Raw genomic sequence first — 22832 nt, forward strand, 5'->3', positions numbered from 1 at the left:
TCGTCTCTTCGTGACACTGCGCCTTTAATGTGCTGTAATAATAATACAGGTTCTTTGTCTTACAGCTGTGTACAGAAACCAGTCTACAGCTTAGTGTAACTGTTACATATTTAGGTGTGGATACGCTTACTCGATGCATTAATGAAAAGTAAAGTTCGTTTTATTTAACGATGCCACTAGAGCACATTGATTATTTATCGTATCATCGGCTATTGGACATCAAACATATGGTTTTTTTTAGAGGAAACCCGCTGTCGCCACATAGGCTACTCTTTTACGACAGGCAGCAAGGGATCTTTTATTTGCGCTTCCCACAGGCAGGATAGCACAAACCATGGCCTTTGTTGAACCAGTTATGGATCAGTGGTCGGTGCAAGTGGTTTACACCTACCCATTGAGCCTTGCGGAGCACTCTCAGGTTTTGGAGTCGGTATCTGGATTAAAAATCCCATGCCTCGACTGGGATCCGAACCCAGTACCTACCAGCCTGTAGACCGATGGCCTAACCACGACGCCACCCACCGAGGCCGGTTGATGCATTAATGAAGCTGTAAAGGAAACCTATTAGGTGCACCTGAGATATGGGTTTTTCTGTGTGTTAAAACGTTACCCATCTAACATGTTATATGATGTAACAGGACCAAAACCCCAAACCCCACAAAACGTCCGGTCAGAATATCATTTGTCAAAACCGCTTCGTCATATAAGTTCCATATACATATACATATACATAATTATACATATACCCATATACATATTTGATTTGCATTTGTTGTACCCTAAGTAGATAACAGGACTAGCAGGTGCTTATTATGTTGCTGTAGTTATGTTTTGTTTGATATTGATCTGAATAATAATTCTCATATTAACTCCGTTGAAAACAAGTATTGCACTAATTACAATGGCGAAACCTTAGTGTATGTAGACCGACTTGCATTTGTCATGACACAGATACAATTATTCCAAAGCATAATTCACAGACTGTTGTATCCGTTTTGAAAACTCTATAGACAGTAAAGCGTATCTCAATCTGCGTGGAACACGAGCACACAGTGATACATAATATTCATGTCATGTTCTCGATGAACAAAAGCGATTTGTTACCGATATGGAAACACGTCATATCCGGTCACAGCCAACTACACCTACTCCCTATCGTTCGTTCACCAATCCTTAGTGGAAGTCGAACAGTTCCCCTCCGTTATCTTCCCTAATCATTACCTTTCGCAGGGCTGTACCTAACCTAAACTAAGTTTGGCTAAAACGGAATTTTAAAACTTGAAAATTATCGTTTTCATATTTTTCTGGATGGGGTCAACTGCCCTCTGCCCTTTCCTAAGTATGACCCATCTTCGCCATCTAATTAATTTTGTGTCACTCTTCTCTTGATCTACGTCTGATATCGTAAGGTATTTCTACACAAAATGGAACCTTGACATTTACAGACCTACTAAATCTACTAATGCATGACATCTTGTTACGACATCAGTTGTAAAATAATAAATTAAAGGAGCATCACATTATATTATCATAGGAAGCATAATCCATTCATACCAATATCTGATATCGTTATTAATCTGGGCCCGTGTTTGAAAAAGACGATTACGGTCGGAACTGACATCAAGCTTTGTCTAGATTCTAACTCCAAACAAATGAATGTAGGCTTCATGGTTTTAGATTCTACACAAAGACTGTGCTCAGATCCAGACTGTAACATATTTTACAAACTCAGACCCTCGTCAAACACTAGTTGTATACCTGTTGCAATTATCAAGCTTCCGAATAAGCCATCGTTCCGAATACATGATGGATACTTGCAATTTTACAGTCGATCAAAATGTCACCGTAAACCGTATTAACAACATGGTTACATTCCACATGCTTATTGCATTTCAAATGCGACTTCAGCCACATTCCATCTGAATTCAGCAGCTTCGTTTCAAATGTGCGATGTCCTAAGGTCAAATACATCACACAAACAGTCATTATATAAATATTATTCGACTTATGTCTTGCCAATGTCGTAACAAAAATGCTTCCCTTTCCTCATCCAGATCGTTTCCCCCATCTTAGACACGTGGTCGGAACAAGTGCCTGCAACAGGCATGCTCATTGACATAACTTGACATTATCTGAGATTCATCACACATTCACACTCGATAAGAAAACCTTTCATTTCTAACACAAGTAACGGGCGAAAACATTATCAAAATCACAAATAATGACGTCACGGAGGTATATATATTACAAATAATCTCACACCCGAATCTCTACTTCACAGCATGGGTCATGAATTCCGGAGTCGAACGAATTTTGTTCCCCGTGACAACTTTTATACGAACTTCCGTTGACCAGTATTTGAGTTTCTACAAACCGTTTCCCAGTTTCGAGAAATTTGCTCGTGTTCAGATTAAGGTTGAGAGTCTGGTCTGAAGAATGTACAAAGCCGTTGTCGGTGGTGCTGTCGTCGCTGCCGAAGCGCTTGTTCTTCGCTGACTGCAGGGACAGACTGGACGGCGTCGGATACTTGGCGGGGACGTCGCTGTCTGAATCGTACATTTCCGTCTCGGAAACTGACCAATCGCTGCCCTCGCATGAGCTAGACTGCAAGGAGCTGTAGTAATACTTGCGCTGCCATTTCAGGTCCTCGATACTTTCGTTCAAGGTCAACAGCTGCTTCATCAGAGAGAGGTCCTGGTCCATCAGAGAGGCCTGTAAAACAAGAACACAGAGTTAGACACGGGTTATAACAAGATATACATTCGTCGTTCATAGATATTACTAGATGTCATCAAATATTTCATTAGAAAGTTAGTCTGGTCCATTGATGAGGTCTGAAAAGTAACGTTACTCTCTGTCACGGTTTCTGTTCCTTACGTACATCCCGTTCACGGATATAGAGCATCTAAGAACAGCGTCGTCATACTGATAGGAGAGAGTGCCTAGTAAGTTGGTAAACTTATGCCCAAACCTTTTGTTGTTTATGCAATAAAATATGTTTTTAAAAAAGAAAAGAAAAGTAGAGCAAGGTAACATGAGCCTGCGAATATATTCAATTCATGAAATGCCAAAGTAGGTATTGAGGCAAGGACAATATTTAAAAAGTAAAAACTTTTTGAAAGTAACGATAACCAATATTTATGGCTCAATATGTCATATAACCAACATTTGTGGCTCAATATGTCGTATAACCAACAATTGTGGCTCAATATGTCATACAACTGTGTTTTTAACCTATGAAATGTGTCATATGTCAATACAAAAGGCGATAAAACCATCCTGTCCCCCACAGAAAAGGAAAAGACGATTTCTAAGATTTGTGTTTTCAAACATTCCTGTTCATGTTGGTTAGTGTCCCAGTCATCAACTATTTGTAAAATAGGACTCAACACGACTGCAGTGCTCGGTTGGTTTGTAGGCTACATTACGTTGGCTTACCGGGATAAATGCACCTGACTACGAAATCTGATAAAAGCTGTGTGTTGAAATGTCCTATGCCGTGAATAAGCCGATGAGCTTATCGGTATTTGTAGATACATGTCACTCTAAAGAAGACACAATGTAATTTGTAATGAACAAATGACACAAACCATTCTACGTGAAACACCCGGAGTTATCCAAGACTGACAAACTGGCAGACAGCGACGATGAGTCATACACACTTGACGAGACGAGTCTTAATTCCCAATGCACTGACAGACATGCTACTACTTCAGTGATCAACAATAAAGATACATTGTACACTTGGTTCAAATAGCAGACGGACAGTAACGTCTTTCGCGCACTATATACTACTAATTTAATCTTACTTTTTCTTTTCTTTTTCTTTTTTTTTGGTGGGGTGGATCAGTAGTAGAACTATAACCTGAGGAACTATGAGTCATATGATCGATCGCCCACACGGTACCCTACGACTTCAAAGAATGTGTATAAGGAAAAGTGCATATCAACGATCCCTTTGCAGTTCTTTTAAAATGTGCTGAGGTGTTGTTACGAACATTCCTGTCCTTTATATGGCTTTGAAGAGACAGGTCTTAATTTCCACTGCACTGACGGACATTCTGCTTCAACGATCAACAAAGAAGATACACTTGGTTCAAATAACAGACGACCACTCGCTTGTTTCGCGGGCTAAATGCCACTGATTTAATCTGTCTTCTTTCGCAAGATGAATGTTCAAGGGTTGAAGGGCATACTGTGTTACACAACACCTAGAGATAGATAGGGCAAGCACTTGAAAAACGTAACTATTGCTTTCTCACACAAAGCTTTAAGTACGAAGGATAAAAGGGACGTCTGGAAGGAGATATAGGGAGGAAGTCTTTAGACATAATTTAGCTATTTAGCTAAAATACTTTTGTAGACATGTTTTGAAGAAAACAGTGTGCGTGCGTAAGGGTTGTGTGTCGAGTGTGTGGCTCCAATGCATGTGGGTTTTTTGTATGCGTGATTTGTGTATATATGCGCTCACGAGCGTGTGTTAGTAAGTGTGTATCAAAGCGTGTTTCATTTTACAATTAAATATATTACTGATTCGCACATAAGTAAAAACAATACGACCAAAAAACAAAACAAAAACAAAACAAAAAAAAACATAATAAAAAATAAAATAAATAAATAAACTAAAATGAAAAACCTCCGACACAAACCAACCAACCAAACAAGCAAACACTCAAACCCCCACTTCTATTAAGAACAAATATCCACAGTTATCTCCCATGCTGCTCATATACATATTTTCTGGATAACGAATCATCGAAAATATTATTATATTCCAGCGTCACAAATTTAAAGCTATGTAAGATAATTAAATATGTTTAAAACTGTATCTCTGTATAAAACACCCTAAGCAATATTATTATACACCCCCCGCCCCCTCCCCCTCCCAACAAAGAACTCATAGTGAAAACCTGATGATAACAAAGGTGAAAAAAGAACTAATCGAGGTGAAAAAACATAACTAATTTTATATAACTCATATAACTGTAGAGCCCATTTCCTGGCATCTTGTAGTACTTACAAGCATTTATATCACAATCAGCCTTCAATGTTTCATAATATAGCTATATCATTAACATGATTCCTCCCTCACCACCATACCTGTCGACATTCTATTACCTCCCTTCCTTAATTAGAAAACTGCAAAACATCTGAACGACAAATGATATCAAAATCGTATCTTTGCACAAGGCAGAGTCAAAAGGATGTTACGCAAAGTCGTGATTGCTTCTATGAGCCACTAAAACAAAAACAAAATAGCAGCAACATTTTGGATTTTAAGTACCTAGATATTAGCAAATTGAAGGACTGTCCCGAGTTTGGCAAATTGAAACGGTTTAACGACTACAATTACATAAACAAAAAAAAAAAACAAAACAAAACAGCGGCTGTGTATTAAACGTGTTGAAAAACAGCAGCTGTGTATTAAACGTGTTGAAAAACAGCGGCTGTGTATTAAACGTGTTGAAAAACAGCGGCAGTGTATTAAACGTGTTGATAAACAGCGTCAGTGTATTAAACGTGTTGATAAACAGCGGATTTGTATTAAACGTGTTGAAAAACAGCGGCTGTGTATTAAACGTGTTGAAAAACAGAGGCTGTGTATTAAATGTGTTGAAAAACAGCGGCTGTGTATGAAATGTGTTGAAAAACAGTGGCTGTGTATGAAATGTGTTTCTGATCGTGTTAGTGTTTCTACTCGGTCAAACTTCACTTTAACATCAAACATCAAGATAAAAATTCAAGTTACATGAAAACGTAGTGTAAAGAATTGTGCAAATGGGCAAAAAATACAAATATCACAGATAGATAAAATTAAACTTTAGAATAAAAATCACTATGACGTAGAAATTGTAATAAACGTTCTGAATGGAATCGAAATGAAAAATAAGAAATTATTGGGAATGCAAATCCTGTTTTGGCTACTTAAAAACATTAGGACAACCAGAAGCTATATTTAAAACGCAATTTTAGAAGTTAAACGATTTTATTGTTCAGAAAATCCTTCAATGGCAGCCAATACAGGATAGTCTGTTTAAATACACAAATACTTGAAACAAAGGTTAACAGTGTACTCATACAAATGGGTACTTGTATAGATTTTCAAAGTGTTTATTTCCTGTGTAACAACATACCTCTGTGGTCAGTGGTTTGTGAGGTGTTATCTGAAATAGGTTCTGGCGTGTCACACATTCCACGGTTAGCTAAGACTGGGTCACGATTACGCTATGACGAAGTGAGTTTTAATAACATTGCATTCCTGGGTTTATCTTGCCATGTTGATACAACACACCATAACTACTGGTAACACAGAGATCACAGAGTCACGGGTAGATAACAGTAAGACGCTAACATAACATCTGGAGGGAGTCATCAAATGGTATGCTTTTTAAATCCACTGAAGGTCAGGTGCCACCACCCCAGTCCCACCCCGTGATAGCTACGACATTACTCCTTGGTAGAAAATAAGAAAAGATAAAGTGTGTTATGTTTTGTTTAACTAGAACACATTGATTTATTAAAGATCGGCTGTTTGGTGTCGAAGTTTTGATAATTTTGACACATAGTCTTAGAGAGGAAACCTGTCATATTTTCTATTAGTAGCAAGGGATCTTTTATATGCACCACCCAACAGACAGGATAGCACATATTACGGTGTTTGATAAACGAGTCGAGATGTTGTGTTGTTTTGTCGATTGGATGCTGCTGTCTGTGTGTGTATGTATGTATGTATGTATGGGGGAGGGGTGCTTTTCTCTCATCTATTTTCGGGTATTTTTCCCTGTTTCTTTTAAAGCTTTGCTGATCGCTGACAATATATATTTACAAATAACTATTTTCAACTGAAGATTTCAGTAACATACTGTAAGAAATATTATGTGCTTTTACACCAAAGCAGAACCCACTGTTAGTAACGTTAATATGTCCAATAAAATTAATATAAGCTGCGTGCCAATACACCCAGGCAGTACACTTATTAAAAGTGTGACACCTCACATTTAATCTACCTGCAAGCAATTAAATGGGATGTCATATGACATTTAAAAGATTCAAAGAAGATTTTTATTACTAATACAAATTTTTACAGAAAATTGCAGATGGATTTTTATGTACTAGTTTCAATTTCCGACTTGTACAATATATAATATCTGTACACTATGTAAAAATATGAAACTTTATGGCGTATCGATAATAGTATTCACAAATAAACACAGTCATATATTAAAATCAACCCGAGCTGCAGTTTCTCTTACTGCGTTCTTTAATGTTCAGTGTACCCTGACCTATGACACGGACGTTTTAGATTTGGTACAAGTCAACCATTCACGCCATGCCCACATAAACTAAAGAAAGTGTTAGTATGAACATTTTTTGGTACAGACTCTACGTAATCATTGCGATGCCCTGTTTGTGTGTTTTAATTGTAGCAATCCTACTGTCTGATTATTGAATAAATAAATAACTTTTAGTACTTCCTTTCTTCTTTCCTTCCTTCTTTCTTTGTTTCTTTCTCTCAGTTCTGTTCATATTTAGATTACATAAATGACGTGTATGTATTATTAAGAAGGCCTTATAAGTTGTAAAGCTTGTGCCTAATCCTTTTTTTTAAAAGCAATAAAATATGTTTCAATCAAGTGTCAGAAAATAAAGTACAATGTCCAAAAATACTCAAATGTAGGATTATTAGTCACCATTTGACACTAATAATGTGACAACAGTGTTACACAAACAGCGACCTCTGTTGACAAGAACAAAAGGCATTTTTTTATATTATATATAATGGAGCGACTCCCATTGTGTCACCCAGCACGACAGTCGCTGTTGCTGACATATTCCATATTCATACACTGAAGTGGGCAACGTTTTATCGATATCCCAGCACCTTGTGATTGCCTCTGTTCAGTAACGCGTCTGTGGTTTTATCGTCGTATTATTCACTCAGTGTATTCGTCAAAACATCCATATTTAAAGTCGCTGACCCCAGTTATTAGGCACAGCAAAATAGGTTCGGTTTTTACACACTATGACGCACGGACATTACATATAACGTGTTACTTAAATTTATTAATTATGACAAATATAATGTGCTTCTCGTGTATGCGAAACAGATAAATAAATATGCAGGCCTACCTTAAAAACCAAGATAAAATACTTCACGGTAACACATCGTGCATAACTCAAATCTAAGAATACTACGATGTTTCTCCTTTTTTTATATTTATAATCAATCAAGGCTATGCACGCTTGTCCTGGTAACACACCTCAGCTGTCTGGCTAGGTCAGGGGTTAATGTTTAGTTGTTAGTGAGTATGTAATAAGAAAACGGCGTAATGGCCTTATTGAGTTCTTATCACTAGCTTTGGTTGGGATGCGAACCAAGGACTATCAATCTTAAGACTTAAAGATAGTTTTGTTTAACGACACCACGAGAGCACATTAATTTAATAACCAAAGGCTAATGGATGTCAAACATTTGGTAATGTTATCATAAAGTCTACATTTTTCCATCAGTAGCAAGGGAATTTTTTTATATCCACCATCCCACAGACAGGATAGCACATACCACGGCCTTTGATATACCAGTAGTGGTGCACTGACTAGAACGAGAAATAGCACAATGGGCTCACCGACGGTGTTCGATCCTAGACCGACCGCGCATCAAGCTGGCGCTTTACCACTGGGCTACATCCTACCCACCTTAAGACTTAACCACCACGCCACCAGTGTCAAGTTTTACAACTCATCAGCATGTGTAATAAATACAATATATCTGTATACAATATGTACAGCATAATGGTGCAGGTCTGGTAAAAGAAGATTTTTTTTTAATGATTTAAGGTTTGTCATTTTACTCTATTTACGTGCCTATATAAATGTAATCTTCAGGTCCGTTCGCCCCAGGCGCAACTTCTGACATCTGACAAATACGGTTTGTGATTGGCATAACACATCTCGTACAACAGTATAACAGTATAACAGCCACGCACTGTACTGCCGCTATCATTAGCAATTATACTGGTAACAACATGTTCACGTTCTGTAATTTCATTTAAAAGAGTCATGACTTCTGAAAAGCAATCATAATTATATATGATATCTTGTTACAGACTAATGCAACTATTAATAGCATTATTTACATTTACTGTCGATATGAAGAGTCTAAGACGTCATTGCTGTAGAGCCACACCCTAACGATCTAAATAAGTTCACCTCGCAACCAGTTACCATACACATCTAAATATTTGTCAACTCTTTGAAATGATCTATTCTGATCCATACTGCTCCCTATCTTGTTAAATGCTATTCAGCGTTTGTCCAAGGACCAAGTAATGAATGACTGGATGGACGTTTAACGACACCCCAGCACGAAAACTACATCGGCTATTGGGTGTCAAACTATGTTACTGGGACCAAGTAATGGAGTTAACATATAGGCTACAGTATGTAAATAACTTGTTAGTTGTTTTATAAAGAGGAGGGATTTAGCTCAGTCGGTAAAGCTCATCAGCAGACCCATTGGGTTTTTACTGTCCCAACCAATGCCCCACTATTGGTATATGAAATGCCGTGGTATATGCTGTCCTGTTTGTGGGATGGTGCATATAAAATATCCCTTGCTACTAACGGAAAAATGTACCGGGTTTCTAGTGAAGACTACGTGTCAGAATTACAAACAAAGATCTTTGTCATCCAACAGCCGTGCTTTAGTGGCGTCGTTATACAAAAACAATGAAAGAAATCATGAATACCCATTTAATACAGCACTAGCTCGAGTGTCCTTTAGCCTCCCCTGTTTATAATCATGTTGTCACGTCTCTAACATATAAACTAGAGAAGGCTAGAAGACATTCGAGCCAATACAGCACAAGCCTGCTTTTGTATGTGATGATTCAAAAGTGATACCCAGTTTTCATAAATGTCTTCTGTTTTATAGGACGATTTATGAAACTGAATACTGAACATGTGGTCATTCATTACGATTTGAACATATCAACCAAACTGGACATATTCCAGTCTTACCGTAGGCTACGATAGCGGTTTCGTCGTGGCCGCTTACAACATAGCAGACGGTTTCGTCGTGGCCGCTTACAACATAGCAGACGGTTTCGTCGTGGCCGCTTACAACATAGCAGACGGCTTCGTCATCGGGTTGACGATCTGGCATTTTATTACCTCCAGTTTGAAAGAGTTCTGACAGATTGGTAACACCCTGCTGAGAGCGGCACGTCAACCACGATGTATTTCTCCCCAGTTAAAGATAACACTTAGCACGAGGAATATGTCTACAGCGGGCTCGTTAAATAGTCAAGTATTTAGTCAGTAACATAAAAGTACGGTTTTCATGCGTACAGTCAAAACTGTGTTCAACGGCCATTTACTTCAGCCAATACTGGTATAAAAGGTCACGTGTCAAGATAGGAAAGAAACGAAATGTTCCATCAACGACACCTCAGCACATTTTGGTTGCACATCACCGTTGGTTAATTCGTGATATTCAATTCAAATATCACCTCAGAGAATAAATTGCGAAAACATTTACATGATATCATACAGAATAGGTGGCTACCACTTTTTGAACGTACAGTCACTTGCATGAAAGTAACAATAAGTGGCGGGGCGGGACGTAGCCCAGTGGTAAAGCGCTCGCGTGATGCGCGGTCGGTTTAGGATCGATCCCCGTCGGTGGGCCCATTGGGCTATTTCTCGTTCCAGCCGTGGTATGTGCTATCCTGTCTGTGCTACCAATGACACCAAAAATATTGAATTATCCACCCATAAGCCAGAGAACCGTCTTATTTTGCTATTATGTATCCTTTCCCGTGTAACTACATAGCACACTTACAAACGCTGTTACAACTTTTGTAATAACAATATTTTAATAAGAAATAATATACAAAGTGGGGGTTAGTTAACTTAGATACAACAAAGGTAAACCCAGCTGTAGTCGTCAAATACATCGTTAGGGCCGTTTCTCAAAACAATACAGAGTCGAATGGGCATTTGGCGAAATAGTGGTTGATCCTATGAATTTTTATCAAGTCCTTCGCCTATAGGAGAACATCAACTCCCGAGAAGATCCTTTACTGGAGATTTCAACCTTCTTGCACCACCACAAAGAGGACTGCCACTCCAAGACTAGTTTACTAAATCAAAACTATCACCGGACAGAGCTCAATAGAAAACAACGAAAACAGCATTTATCATAATATTTTGTAAATCGGATTACATTAAGATACTAGTGACGACATTACGAATGATAGCGTGGTGCCGTTTTAAATTTCAACTGTTTGGTGTTTATGATATGGTTATTTCGACAGGTTGTCCTATGGTGAGGGATTTAAAGACAAAATTCGATGCCGCAACATTTTAGGCTATTTCTACCGAATATACACTTTTCCATAATCAGGACAACATATACCACGGTCTTTGATGTGCACGTGGGCGATGTGTAGCCCGGTGGTAAAGCGCTCGCTTGATGCGCGATCGGTTTAGGATCGATCCCCGTCAGTCGGCCCATTGGGCTATTTCTCGCTCCAGCCAGTGCACCACGACTGGCACATCGAAGGCCGTGGTATGTGCTATCCTGTCTATGGGATGGTGCATATAAACGATTCCTTGCTGCTAATCGAAAGGAGTAGCCCATGAAGTGGCGACAGCGGGTTTGCTCCCTCAATATCGTGTGGTCTTTAACCATATGTCCGACGTCATATAACCATAAATAAAATGTCTTTTGTGCGTTTTCCTAATGCAAAAGTTTTTTTTTATACGTACTTTCCCACAGATAGGAAAGCATGTACCACGGCTTTTGACCAGTTGTGGTGCACTGGTTAGAACGAGAACAAACCCTAATCAGCTGAATGGATCTACCGAGGTGGTCCGATCCTGCAATGCGAGCATTCAACCGACTTGGCTAAAGCCCGCCCCTCCATTAGTACTGTAGCAAGGCATTTTTATACGCATCATCCCACAGACAGGGTAGCTCATACCACGGCCTTTGATATATATATATATATACTAGTCGTGGTGCACTGGCTGGAACAAGAAATAGCCCAATAGGCGCACTGACGGGAATCAATCCTAAACCGACCGCGCATCAGCCGATGGCTTTACCACTGGGCTACGTCCCGCCAGAAATGCACAACTCCTATATAGGTAGGGTTTCCACCGAAAACACGCTCACACAAGCATTTTCTTTTATGATATAAGTTGTTGTTTGTTTGTCAGAAAAACACATTTCAATCGAAACAGAAAAACAAGACTAAATTTATTCTGTAGTGACGCGATATTGTAACTATTTAAAACAAACATCAACACCAACCCACCCACAAAAACAAAAAAAACACACAAAAAAACCCAACAAAAAAAACAACAAAAAACAACAACAAAACAAACAAACAAACAAAAAATATCGTGCATATTGGTTTCTGTTCGGATCTGGAAATTTAGCAAGTCATCTGGACTGTTTGCTTCGTTGATCCTATTTTATAATATTAATATTACCACCAGACGCTCGCCTGAATAGGGCCTCTATGAGTCAACATATTGCACTCTGGTACTCGATGGACAACTCGACCCGGACCCGAGTACCCGACACGTACACGAAATGAGACTAAGGAATGACGTAAGCATCTTACCTCCAGCGTTGAACATGTATGTCAAATCATGTCATTGTATTGTATTCCACACACTCGACTTTTGATTTCCCCCCATGTCTCATAGCTCTACAATGTAACCGGCTGCGAGCATATGACAAAAATCACGTAACAAATATAATTAAATGAGAGTGCTCTTCCTTGCACGGGTACTCGAGTCCTGAGAACGGACTCGAGTCTTGCAAGACTCGGCCCGTGCCCGAGACCCGTGCCGGAGTACTCGTGTACTTGTAGAGACCCTACGCCTGGGGTGCGATGGGTCGTGTGATCGATCGTTCGCAGTGGACCGTGTCCCAATCCCAACCAGTTACGAATAGCAATAACCTCTACTGCTGCTTTTCGCTAGCAGTAGCCTATGTGGTGGCAGCGGGTTTCCTCTCTTAACTTAGACATAAATATATCCTAATATAAAATACACTGAGGTGTCATTATACAAATATCCCCTTCTTTGGTTCTCTGAACCTTAAAACCATTGTTTTCTGCAAACCGTGGTGTAAATAAAAAGCCACACAAGGTCACAGTTTGACAGACTGTCATCAACATCGACAACGGGAACGATGCAGCGCGCCATTGATCTCTCAAAGAAAATATTGATAATCTGACTGTATAAAGGAACAAATAATATTGTGTAAACCTTAACTTAATGATTACACCAGGAAACAAACAAAGGAAATGATCTCCAACAATGAGCGAGTGCCGGTGTACTTGACAAAAACATGTTGAAATGGACAACACATTATTTTTTATCATTACATTATTTTTTTAATTATTACATTGTCAGTGTGGTAATGTCAATGTTGGGGTGCCTTGAAAGCATGGTCTTACAATACAATTAATTATTACATTGTCAGTGTGGTAATGTCAATGTTGGGGTGCCTTGAAAGCATGGTCTTACAATACAATTAATTGAGCATTACACAAACCAATATCGGAAGGAAATGAAGTATAAACATAATAATAATAATATGACGTCTTTGTTTGGGCGTGATATGAGTTTGTAAAGGAAGCGGGTTCAAATAGTAGAAAGGAAAAGAAATAACGAGAAAGCTGTAACCTTTAATAGCCTTCAAGGAACAAGGAAAAGGGATGGGATGGGAAAGGGAGTGATTTAGTATGAAATTGCATCTCTAAACACCCTGTAATTTAAGATTTAAATTTGCTAGAGGTGTTTGCGGCTGCCTTGTTAAATACAATAAACATTTCACACAATACGGTGTCCATGTTTTAAAAAAATTTAATTATTTATTGAATGTTTAATAAAGAAGAAGAAGTTTGTTTTGTTTAATGACACCACTAGAACACATTAATTTATTAATCATCGGCTATTGGATGTCACATATTTGGTAATTTTGACATATAGTCTTAGAGAGGAAACCCGCTACATTTCTTCCATTAGTAACAAGGGATATTTTATATGCACCACCCAACAGACAGAATAGCACATACCACGGCCTTTGATATACCAGTCGTGGTGTACTGAATGTTTAATAAATACAAGTCTTAATTCAGGGGTTTGCTGGATAAACAATTAGGCAACAGTTTAACGCGTTAAGAGCAGACACATGGTGCTAATATTCAATTAAGGTTCAAACACGCTGTCCTGGACAGACACGTCAGCTAACTATGCTGTCTGTCCAGGACAGAGGATTAGAGGTTTGTGGGAGAGAAGTCTGTGTAGTGGTCTTACACCTATCCATTAAGTCGTTAAATTCGCCTGTACCGAGACGCGAACCCAGTACCTACAAGCCTTAATTCCATTCGCTTAACCACTACACCACCGAGGCCGGTCATGACGTCAGGTCAGGTCATAGGGCTTTACGTGCACATTCAGAACAAGCTGTTGTAGCGCACGCCTGTCCTGGGAACAAGAGCCAGCCTTGGCCGGCTCCTCCGTCCAGGACAGGAAAGGTGGGGGTGTGGAGGAGGAGGGACCGCCTTCACTGACAGGTGCAAGGAAGCACCAGCAGCCCTACCGTGATCGGTAACAGGCGGAGGGGGGGGGGGGGGGGGGGGAGGTGTCTGATGGTGCTATGGAATTATGAAGGAGCAAGTATAATGCCAAAGAGAAAAAGGTGCAATTTTGAACGGTTGGTCGAAAGAGAAAGTTCCGCAGCTAACATAGGTTTTGATTTAGTGAGTCGAGAGTAGCTCGTTAATTAGACCTCTGTGATGCTGGGGTGTCTGCCTAGGTTGCCCATAGGGCCCTTAGAAAGGGCCTGACCGTTTCTGGTCGTGGCATGACAACCCAGGGGAGACGCGTGAAATTTTGTAAACACCGGTAGGCAAGGTGCTGTTGTTCCGAGTTTTTTTCCAGAAATTGTTGTAGTTGACGGCGTCCTCTTCCGTGTCACCAAATACCAAGTAGACCACCAGCAGCAAGTCTTTGGGAGTGGGATAGAGTAGGCTGGTATTCTTTTGTCCAGCTTCCCCTGAGTGCATTGCAATTGTGTACTCGGAGCCGGATAAAGATAAAGATAAACATCCATTTACGTGTACATTATAAACTGTGACACTATATCCTATGGCTAGATATAGTCATTAAAGGACTGTTTGTAAACAGTGTTACTTTCAATGCTTGTAAATACTGTTATTAACACTGATAGAGTAGTGTAGCATATTTGACCCATTAAAACGGGAATGATAAAACAAAATAGGAAGTCCGTTTGGCGACTTAATCATTATAAATACAAAGATTGCAAGGAAACAAGGAGCGGAATGTTGGTCACGAAATGTCGTACAAACGAAATGTCGTTCAGTTCGGGTGCTGGGTACGCATCTTCCAAGTAACGCATTCTGTAAACCAGTCAATACGTAGACAGTTGAGTCATGTCCGTGGAGGATCCAAATGTGTCTCTCAGTCCGTCCTCGATATATGTGGGATAATGTGTGTTATACAAATTCATAACAGTGTCTGCTACAACGTATGTGTAAGAAGATGCATAAACCAATCTTATAAAATGTTCTTTATAACGTGTGTTTATGAACATGTGTATATTTATATATGCCAATGTCACACAGTATGATTTTTAATGTGTGTAAGGACATATGTGTATACCAATGTCACACAGTTATTTTTAATGTGTGTGTAAATTCATACACATATCAATGTATCATTGTATTTTTAACGTGCAAGAACATACATATGCCAATGTCACACAGTGTTATTTTTATTAAAAACAGTTAATGTCCATACATGTACCAATGTCACACTGTGTAAGAATATACTGTCATATACCAATTGCGGGGAACTGACTAAACATACTTCGTCCAGTGATGGGGATGGACCCTGGGCTCCTTCGCACTTCAGACGGCCGTTCTAGCACTAAGCAACATTCCGCTCAAACTTATGAAACACACAGCTCGGTCGTCAGCCAGGTGAAAGCACGGACAAATCTCGTATACGTTCGAGTCTTTGTTGCGGTGACAGCGTTTGCGGCAACGGCGGCTACTCTACATCTGTTAGCGCTCTGATCATGTGCGGCGTTCACTATTTCTTTTTTCACCTTTCACCCGAGTGAAGAAACGCATTAAAGCCGTCATTAGCGGAGTATATAAATTACAAAACGATTCTGCTATTAACCCGGGGTCGTCGCCGTGTCATGCGGGCCGGCCCATTGGCAGCTATTTCAATGATCATATATACCTGATTCCCCTTTGTGAATTTCCATTACGGTTCTGGCTGAAACAATAGACCCGGGCGCGGGACTAATCATACCGCACGCAGCGTGGGGCAGGTCAACTCACAGATTTTCTCATTAACATATGCTATGCTGGAAAACAAATCTGGTTCAGAATTATGACCTGTGAGTTGACGGGTATCTTATTATCATAGAGGTGAAATGGAAGGATATTTTGTGACTTGGACGGTTTTTTTATTATCACAGAGGTGAAACGTAAGGAAATCTGTGTTTAAAGATGCCACCGAAGCACATTATTTTTCGATTAACAAATAAAACTACTTTCTCGCAGACAAGACTGCATATACACTAATCACACCGGGGTTTGATATGCCAGTTGTGAAGCACTAGTTGGCACATTAAGTAATTCAATGACATTAACGGTTCACTCCCATAAGACAGACGTCCCATAAGGCAGACATGCCATTTGATAGACAAAACTGAAATGGAAGGATATTTTGTGACTTGGACGGGGTTTTTTTATTATCACAGAGGTGAAACGTAAGGAAATCTGTGTTTAAAGATGCCACCGAAGCACATTATTTTTCGATTAACAAATAAAACTACTTTCTCGCAGACAAGACTGCATATACACTAATCACACCGGGGTTTGATATGCCAGTTGTGAAGCACTAGTTGGCACATTAAGTAATTCAATGACATTAACATGTACAAATAATGCAGTAAACTAACGGACCCATCTAGGGAGTCCAGGAAACCGGACCCACTGTGCCCCCCTCCCCCGAAAAAAAAGAGAATTAAATAAGAAGGGTTTTTTGTTTGTATTTTTTAAATATATATTTTTGATCTTTGTCATAAGCAATGTTGTTCAAATTTGAAAGGCTCTGTTTAAAACGTACATGTCATTGGAACGACCTAGAAAGGCCAATTTGCATCTTAACACAATGTCAATTCTATTTTCACCTACACTTTTCCAAATTCACTAGTTGAATTTGTGCCCTGGGTAGGGGCGATATATTCACATGTGGGTAGCTTTAATACACAAATACATACCCAGGGTACCTGCTATGTACCGATGGGTACTCTGGATAGCTTTTGTGTCCCCACACATACCCTGGGTACGTTTTATGCACCCACATGTTCCCTGTATATCATTTAACTCGCCTATACATACCATGGGTAACATTTTGCGTCCCTATACTTACCCAGGGTAGCATCTATACACCCGTACGCACCATAGGTTGCTTTTATGCACCAATACGTATCTTTCTTATTCCGCAAGAACTTTGATATGTCGACACTTTAAGTTAAGTGACTTATCCTTGCTACATTCGATATGTCTACTATTCCCTGAATATATTTACATTATAATGAAAGTTAAAAGTTTGTTTTGTTTAAAGATACCACTAGACCACATTGATTTATTAATCATCGCCTACTGGATGTCAAACATTCAGTAATTTTGACATATTATTGAGAGGAAATCCGCTAAATGTTTTGGTTAGTAGCAAGGGATCTTTTATATGCACCATCCCACATACAGGATAGCACATGCCACAGACTTTGGTACACCAGTCGTGGTGCACTGGCTGGAACGAGAAAATAGCCCAATGGGTCCACCGACAGGGATCGATACCAGACTTAAAAGAAAATTCTCTTCTTAATCATTCGAGTTTTAGGTATGTGCAGAATTCATCTGTCCACCCTCCACCAACCCCCACCCACCCAGCTACGGCCCTGTTTTGGGGATATTTATTACGCGTAGAATTAACGTCAGTAAATCCTTCAGGTGGTCTATTAATTTTACTTTATTGATGTGTCAGCATTTTAGACCATGACAATGATTTATCGTCTTCATCTTACAACCAATTTATCGGCCGGTTGGAAAAGCTCCCGACAAACTGTAGCCGGTTTGACACGGGGCAGAAACCCGACACGATAATCAACTCGTCGCTGTATGGAGCACGTCTCGAAATCAAATTAAGATTGATAGATTCCACAAAGTAGATTACCGCTTAAAGCGTTCGGTGCTCTGCGGTATTTTACATATGCAGATGTCGAGCCGAACAAGGTCCTGTATAAAGTGGGGGTCTTTTAACTAAGGCAGAGAGTAAATGTCACGGTGACACGATACGTTGTTGAAGCCCAAAATGTCCCAACATGCGTTCCGCTTTCCACTCGGATCCGGCTTGGAAGCATGACCAACGATTTGACGGAAATAATTGCAATTGGAAACCTGAAAAGACAGTTTAACGAAAGCATGAAACATTCTTTAGGCAATGTACATGCCTAGGCTAAAATAACTGATGGGGGATGGCGTGTGTGGGGGAAGGGGGTGGGGGAAGGGGGTGGGGGCGTCGGGCGGGGGTGACAGTAATATAAACGAACCCGTACACCGTAATCTGCAGTTTCCTCCAGAGTTTGAAGATATCTTAGCGCTACGATATGGCAAGGTCGTTGTAGGCTATGGCATGTGTCGTGACGCCACAGCTTACGACTGTTTTACGATATCGTAGCGTTAAGATACCTTCGAAAATCTGTAGCCTGGTAGACTCACGTTTTGAGACTGGGTAGCAGAAAACATTATTCAACACAGAGAATTTTCGCAAAACCAGTTTATTGTGTTGTTGATATAAAGCTTAGTAACTTGTTTTACAATGATGCCATACAAAAGGTACTGTAAAGAAACACTATACCATTGAGAAAGTAAACGTGTACTGCACGTACTGAAACAGAGAAAATGATTGTTAACTGGCCCACCACAGCCCGCAGTAGTCTTCTTTTTATTTTAGAATGGAAAGCACTTCCTTTCTTCGAGAGTTTTCTTTTCAACATTTTGTGGTTTCCTTTTTAAGCCCCCAACTGCAAACCATATGGGCTATTGAGGATTCTCTCCGAGAAGGTCGGGTAATCGTGCGGACAAGTTGATGGTAGAACTTAACAAGGAAATCTCCATATGCTTGACTGAAAAACCCTTGAACCACTTAAAGAAGTACGGAAATGCATCTCATCCTGGAAAAATAGCTTCCTGGCTGTTGTAGAAGATTTTCTTTTTCTTTTCTTTTACTAAACGGAAGTTTAGGAGTGTGGTGGCCACTGGGCTCCCCCCCCCCCCAACCCCCCCCCCCCCAACAAAAAAATAAAAAAATCATGGCATTTGATATACCAGTCGTGGTGCACTGGCTGGCACGAGAAATAGCCCAAAGGGCCCACCGACGGGGATCAATCTCAAATGGACCCCGCATCAAGCAAGCGCTGTACCACTGGGCTACGTCCCGTCCCGTGTGCGAAATATGGCACCAAATAAGTACATAAGTACAAAGAAGGCCGTCGACAGTGCAAATTAAAAGAGGAAAAGCAACCAGAACGATTGTAAAGTGTTAAACGGCCTTGCGTATTATAGATGTAAAATAAATGTTAAGCTTCTTCAAAGTCAAAATTCGACTATCAGTATATTATATATTGATTTTGTGCACTTTCAAAAGTGCTACATGTTTTATGAATCACCTGATATGTTATCACTGGCAGGGTTTGCAACATTTGGCCAGTACTGTATGCTCCGATTGCATAAATATTTATTCACGATGTATACACAAATGGCCTTCTTTTTTTTGGTTTAAAAGACAAAACAAATTAGCTATTTAAATCTGATGATGCAGTGCAAATAATTATGTCGCTGAGTTTATATGGATGGAATCGAATGGATGCTTAATCCATAGCTTAATAATTGCAATTGATTAGTTCCAATTTCTTTATTTCTTCTTTGGGTGGAGGAGGGGTGTATGAAGGTGTTGGAGTGTCAAACATGGAATCGTATCGCAATTAATAAAACGTCAAACATTGCAAACATGATACCGTACAAATTAAGTTCTGACTGGGATCACGACGTGGACAGGTTAGCACACAAAGGACTCATTAACCAATAAACTATTAATGCCTGGTATTAAAATACTTCAGATGAGACCCACGGTTGGCAGCAGTAATCAGTGTGTACAGTGAGTGTATCAGTGTCAAACGTGCAAAGCGAATAAGTCAAAACACACCGAGGTCGTGACCTGCGTTCTATATAGTTTGACATCCATGGTCAGTACGGTTCAGTGAACTAGCAATGTTAGGGGCGGTTGGAGGTGGGGGGTTTTGGTGGGTGTTGGTAAAGGTTGTCTCGCACAAGAAGGGGGCGGATTGTAGCTCATTTATAGTAGCACTATACTGGTTCAAAGTTCGATGTGAACCTATATTATGATGGCGCATTTAATACTACCAATCCTGTCATTGGTGATAAATGAGATAATCTTTATTGTCAAATTTTGTTTTTTTTCTGGGAAATAAAATATATACAACTTTATTTCATCCAGTACAACTCTTTCAAGTACCATTGTTCTTGAAATTTGTATTAATTTCTCCAAAATGTGTGTTCGTAGAATGTTACAACGCAAATTCTATACCTAAATCTATATAATAGTTGCTGATGACTGCAATTTGTCTTTCAATTAAACAACCATTCCTTGGCACACACATTAGCCAAAATAACTGTCTGTCCGGGACTGTGGACAGTGACCAAAATCAAGTCAACTGGTTGGTTAAAAGTTAAAGTGTGTTTTGTTACACAACATCATTAAAGCGCATTAATCATATTTGGCAAAACTGACATATAAACTTAGAATCAAACCTCTACATTTTCCCATTAGCAGCAAGGAATATTACAAACAAGACAGCACATACAACTACCTTTGATATACCAGTTGTGGTGCACTGACTAGGACGAGGGAAAACCCAATCAGAGAATGGATCCTTCGACCCTAGCACCTCATTTTAATTAAGGTTATCTGGCGTCGGACATATGGTTAAGGACCACACAGATAAGGAGAACGAAAACCCGCTGCCGCCATGCAATGGGCTGTTCTTTCCGATTAGCAGCAAGGCATCTTTTATATGCAGCATCCCACACACGATACACCAGTCCTGAAGAACTAGCTGTAAGAGAAATAACGCGATGAGTCCACCGACGGGGCCAACTGGTTGAAGAGAGCGACTTGATTTTGAACACTCAGTGATTACTTGTTTGCGGTATGAAAACGAAGTCGGTGTATTGGCCTTGCCTCCCCACTGAGATGGGTCTGGTATTGGGACACGAACTGGATCACCTTCCAGCCTAGAGGTCGACAGCGTATCACATACGGGGCGGGATGTAGCCTAGTTGTAAAGCGCTCGTCTGGTGCGCGGCTGATCCTCGTCGGTGGTCCCATTGGGCTATTTCTCATTCCATCCAGTGCTCCACAACTGGTGTAACAAAGGCTGTGGTATGTACTACCCTCTCTGTGTACATAAAAGATCCCTTGCTACTAATGGCAAAATGTAGCGAGTTTCCTTCCTCTCTAAGACTACGAGTCAAAATTACCAAATGTCTGACATCCAGTAGCCGATAATTCATAAATCAATGTGCTCTAGTGGTGTCGTTAAACAAAACAAACAACCTGGGTTTTTTTTTTTTGGTTTGTACATACATGTAACATGTTTTTCATCCAGTTCCGTATGTGGAAATGTTTATACAGTTTTTATCTTTATCTTATCTGTACAAAATAGTTTCAGTGACACCTCAGTGTTCTATGTCTTACAGGGTCGCTGGAGAGATAACACTCCTTCAGTCTGACACAAACTACATCATCATCGCCATTACTAGCTTACACTTGTCGTTATCGAATTAAAACATTTACGATTAGGGAGCTTAACCTCTCGATAAGTCCGCCAGTTTTGGTTGTTTCGTAAATAAGTCCTGCGATAGTTCTGGAGATACCGCCATTGGATGTTGTCTGCCGCTGACGTTTTATCAGACGAACCGTCAGGGTTACTTTAACTTCGCTGTGGCAATTCCATACCGTCTGCATTATCGTCAAGAAAACAGTCGCCACGCGGTCGTTAGCTCCGCATAAAATACCAGTATCATGAGTTCATTAAAAAACTCGTCAGTTATTGGTTGAAATACAGAAAACAGAAAGGCCAATAAAAAAAGGGGAGAGACCTCTTTTAAACTGCTAATGAATGTGATGTCGACCATCTGTGTAATAATAAAAAAGTTTCCTAACAGAAATGCACATACTTTGGAAACTATTACATGAGTGGGCGTTAAATAAAATGTTTTAACTAATAACGCGTTATCAAATCCATTCATTCAAATTCTGTAAGCCACCGTAATCCTGAGGAAAAAAATAGTCAATTCATTTATTCATTCATTAAGTCATTGGTACATTAATTCATTCATCCATGTCGATCTGTTCGGAAAAGAGGTAGGGGTGTGTGTGTGTGTGTGTGTGTGTGTGTGTGTGTGTGTGTGTGTGTGTGTGTGTGTGTGTGTGAGAGAGAGAGAGAGAGAGAGAGAGAGAGAGAGAGAGAGAGAGAGAGAGAGAGAGAGAGAGAGAGAGAGAGAGAGAGAGAGAGAGAGAGAGAGAGAGAGAGGAAGGAAAAAAAGACAAAGAGAGACAAAGTGACAGACTGTTTGATATACGAGACGGAGTGAGACAGTCTGACAGACAGACATAGAGCC

The 22832-nt window shown here is 39.9% G+C and overlaps 1 protein-coding gene across 1 annotated transcript in view; it reads right to left on the reverse strand.

The window, feature by feature from the left end:
- Positions 1 to 410: 410 nt before the first annotated feature.
- LOC121376363 overlaps positions 411 to 22832 on the reverse strand; it is a 52729-nt gene continuing 30307 nt past the window's right edge. The window contains exon 2 of the mRNA XM_041504210.1: positions 411 to 2712. Within this exon, the coding sequence (XP_041360144.1) occupies positions 2257 to 2712 (456 nt within the window). The 3' untranslated portion in view covers positions 411 to 2256. The remainder of the gene's footprint in view (positions 2713 to 22832) is intronic.

This window comes from Gigantopelta aegis, chromosome 6 (genome assembly GCF_016097555.1).
Source record: "Gigantopelta aegis isolate Gae_Host chromosome 6, Gae_host_genome, whole genome shotgun sequence".
In the NCBI taxonomy this organism is placed as follows: Eukaryota; Metazoa; Mollusca; class Gastropoda; order Neomphalida; family Peltospiridae; genus Gigantopelta; species Gigantopelta aegis.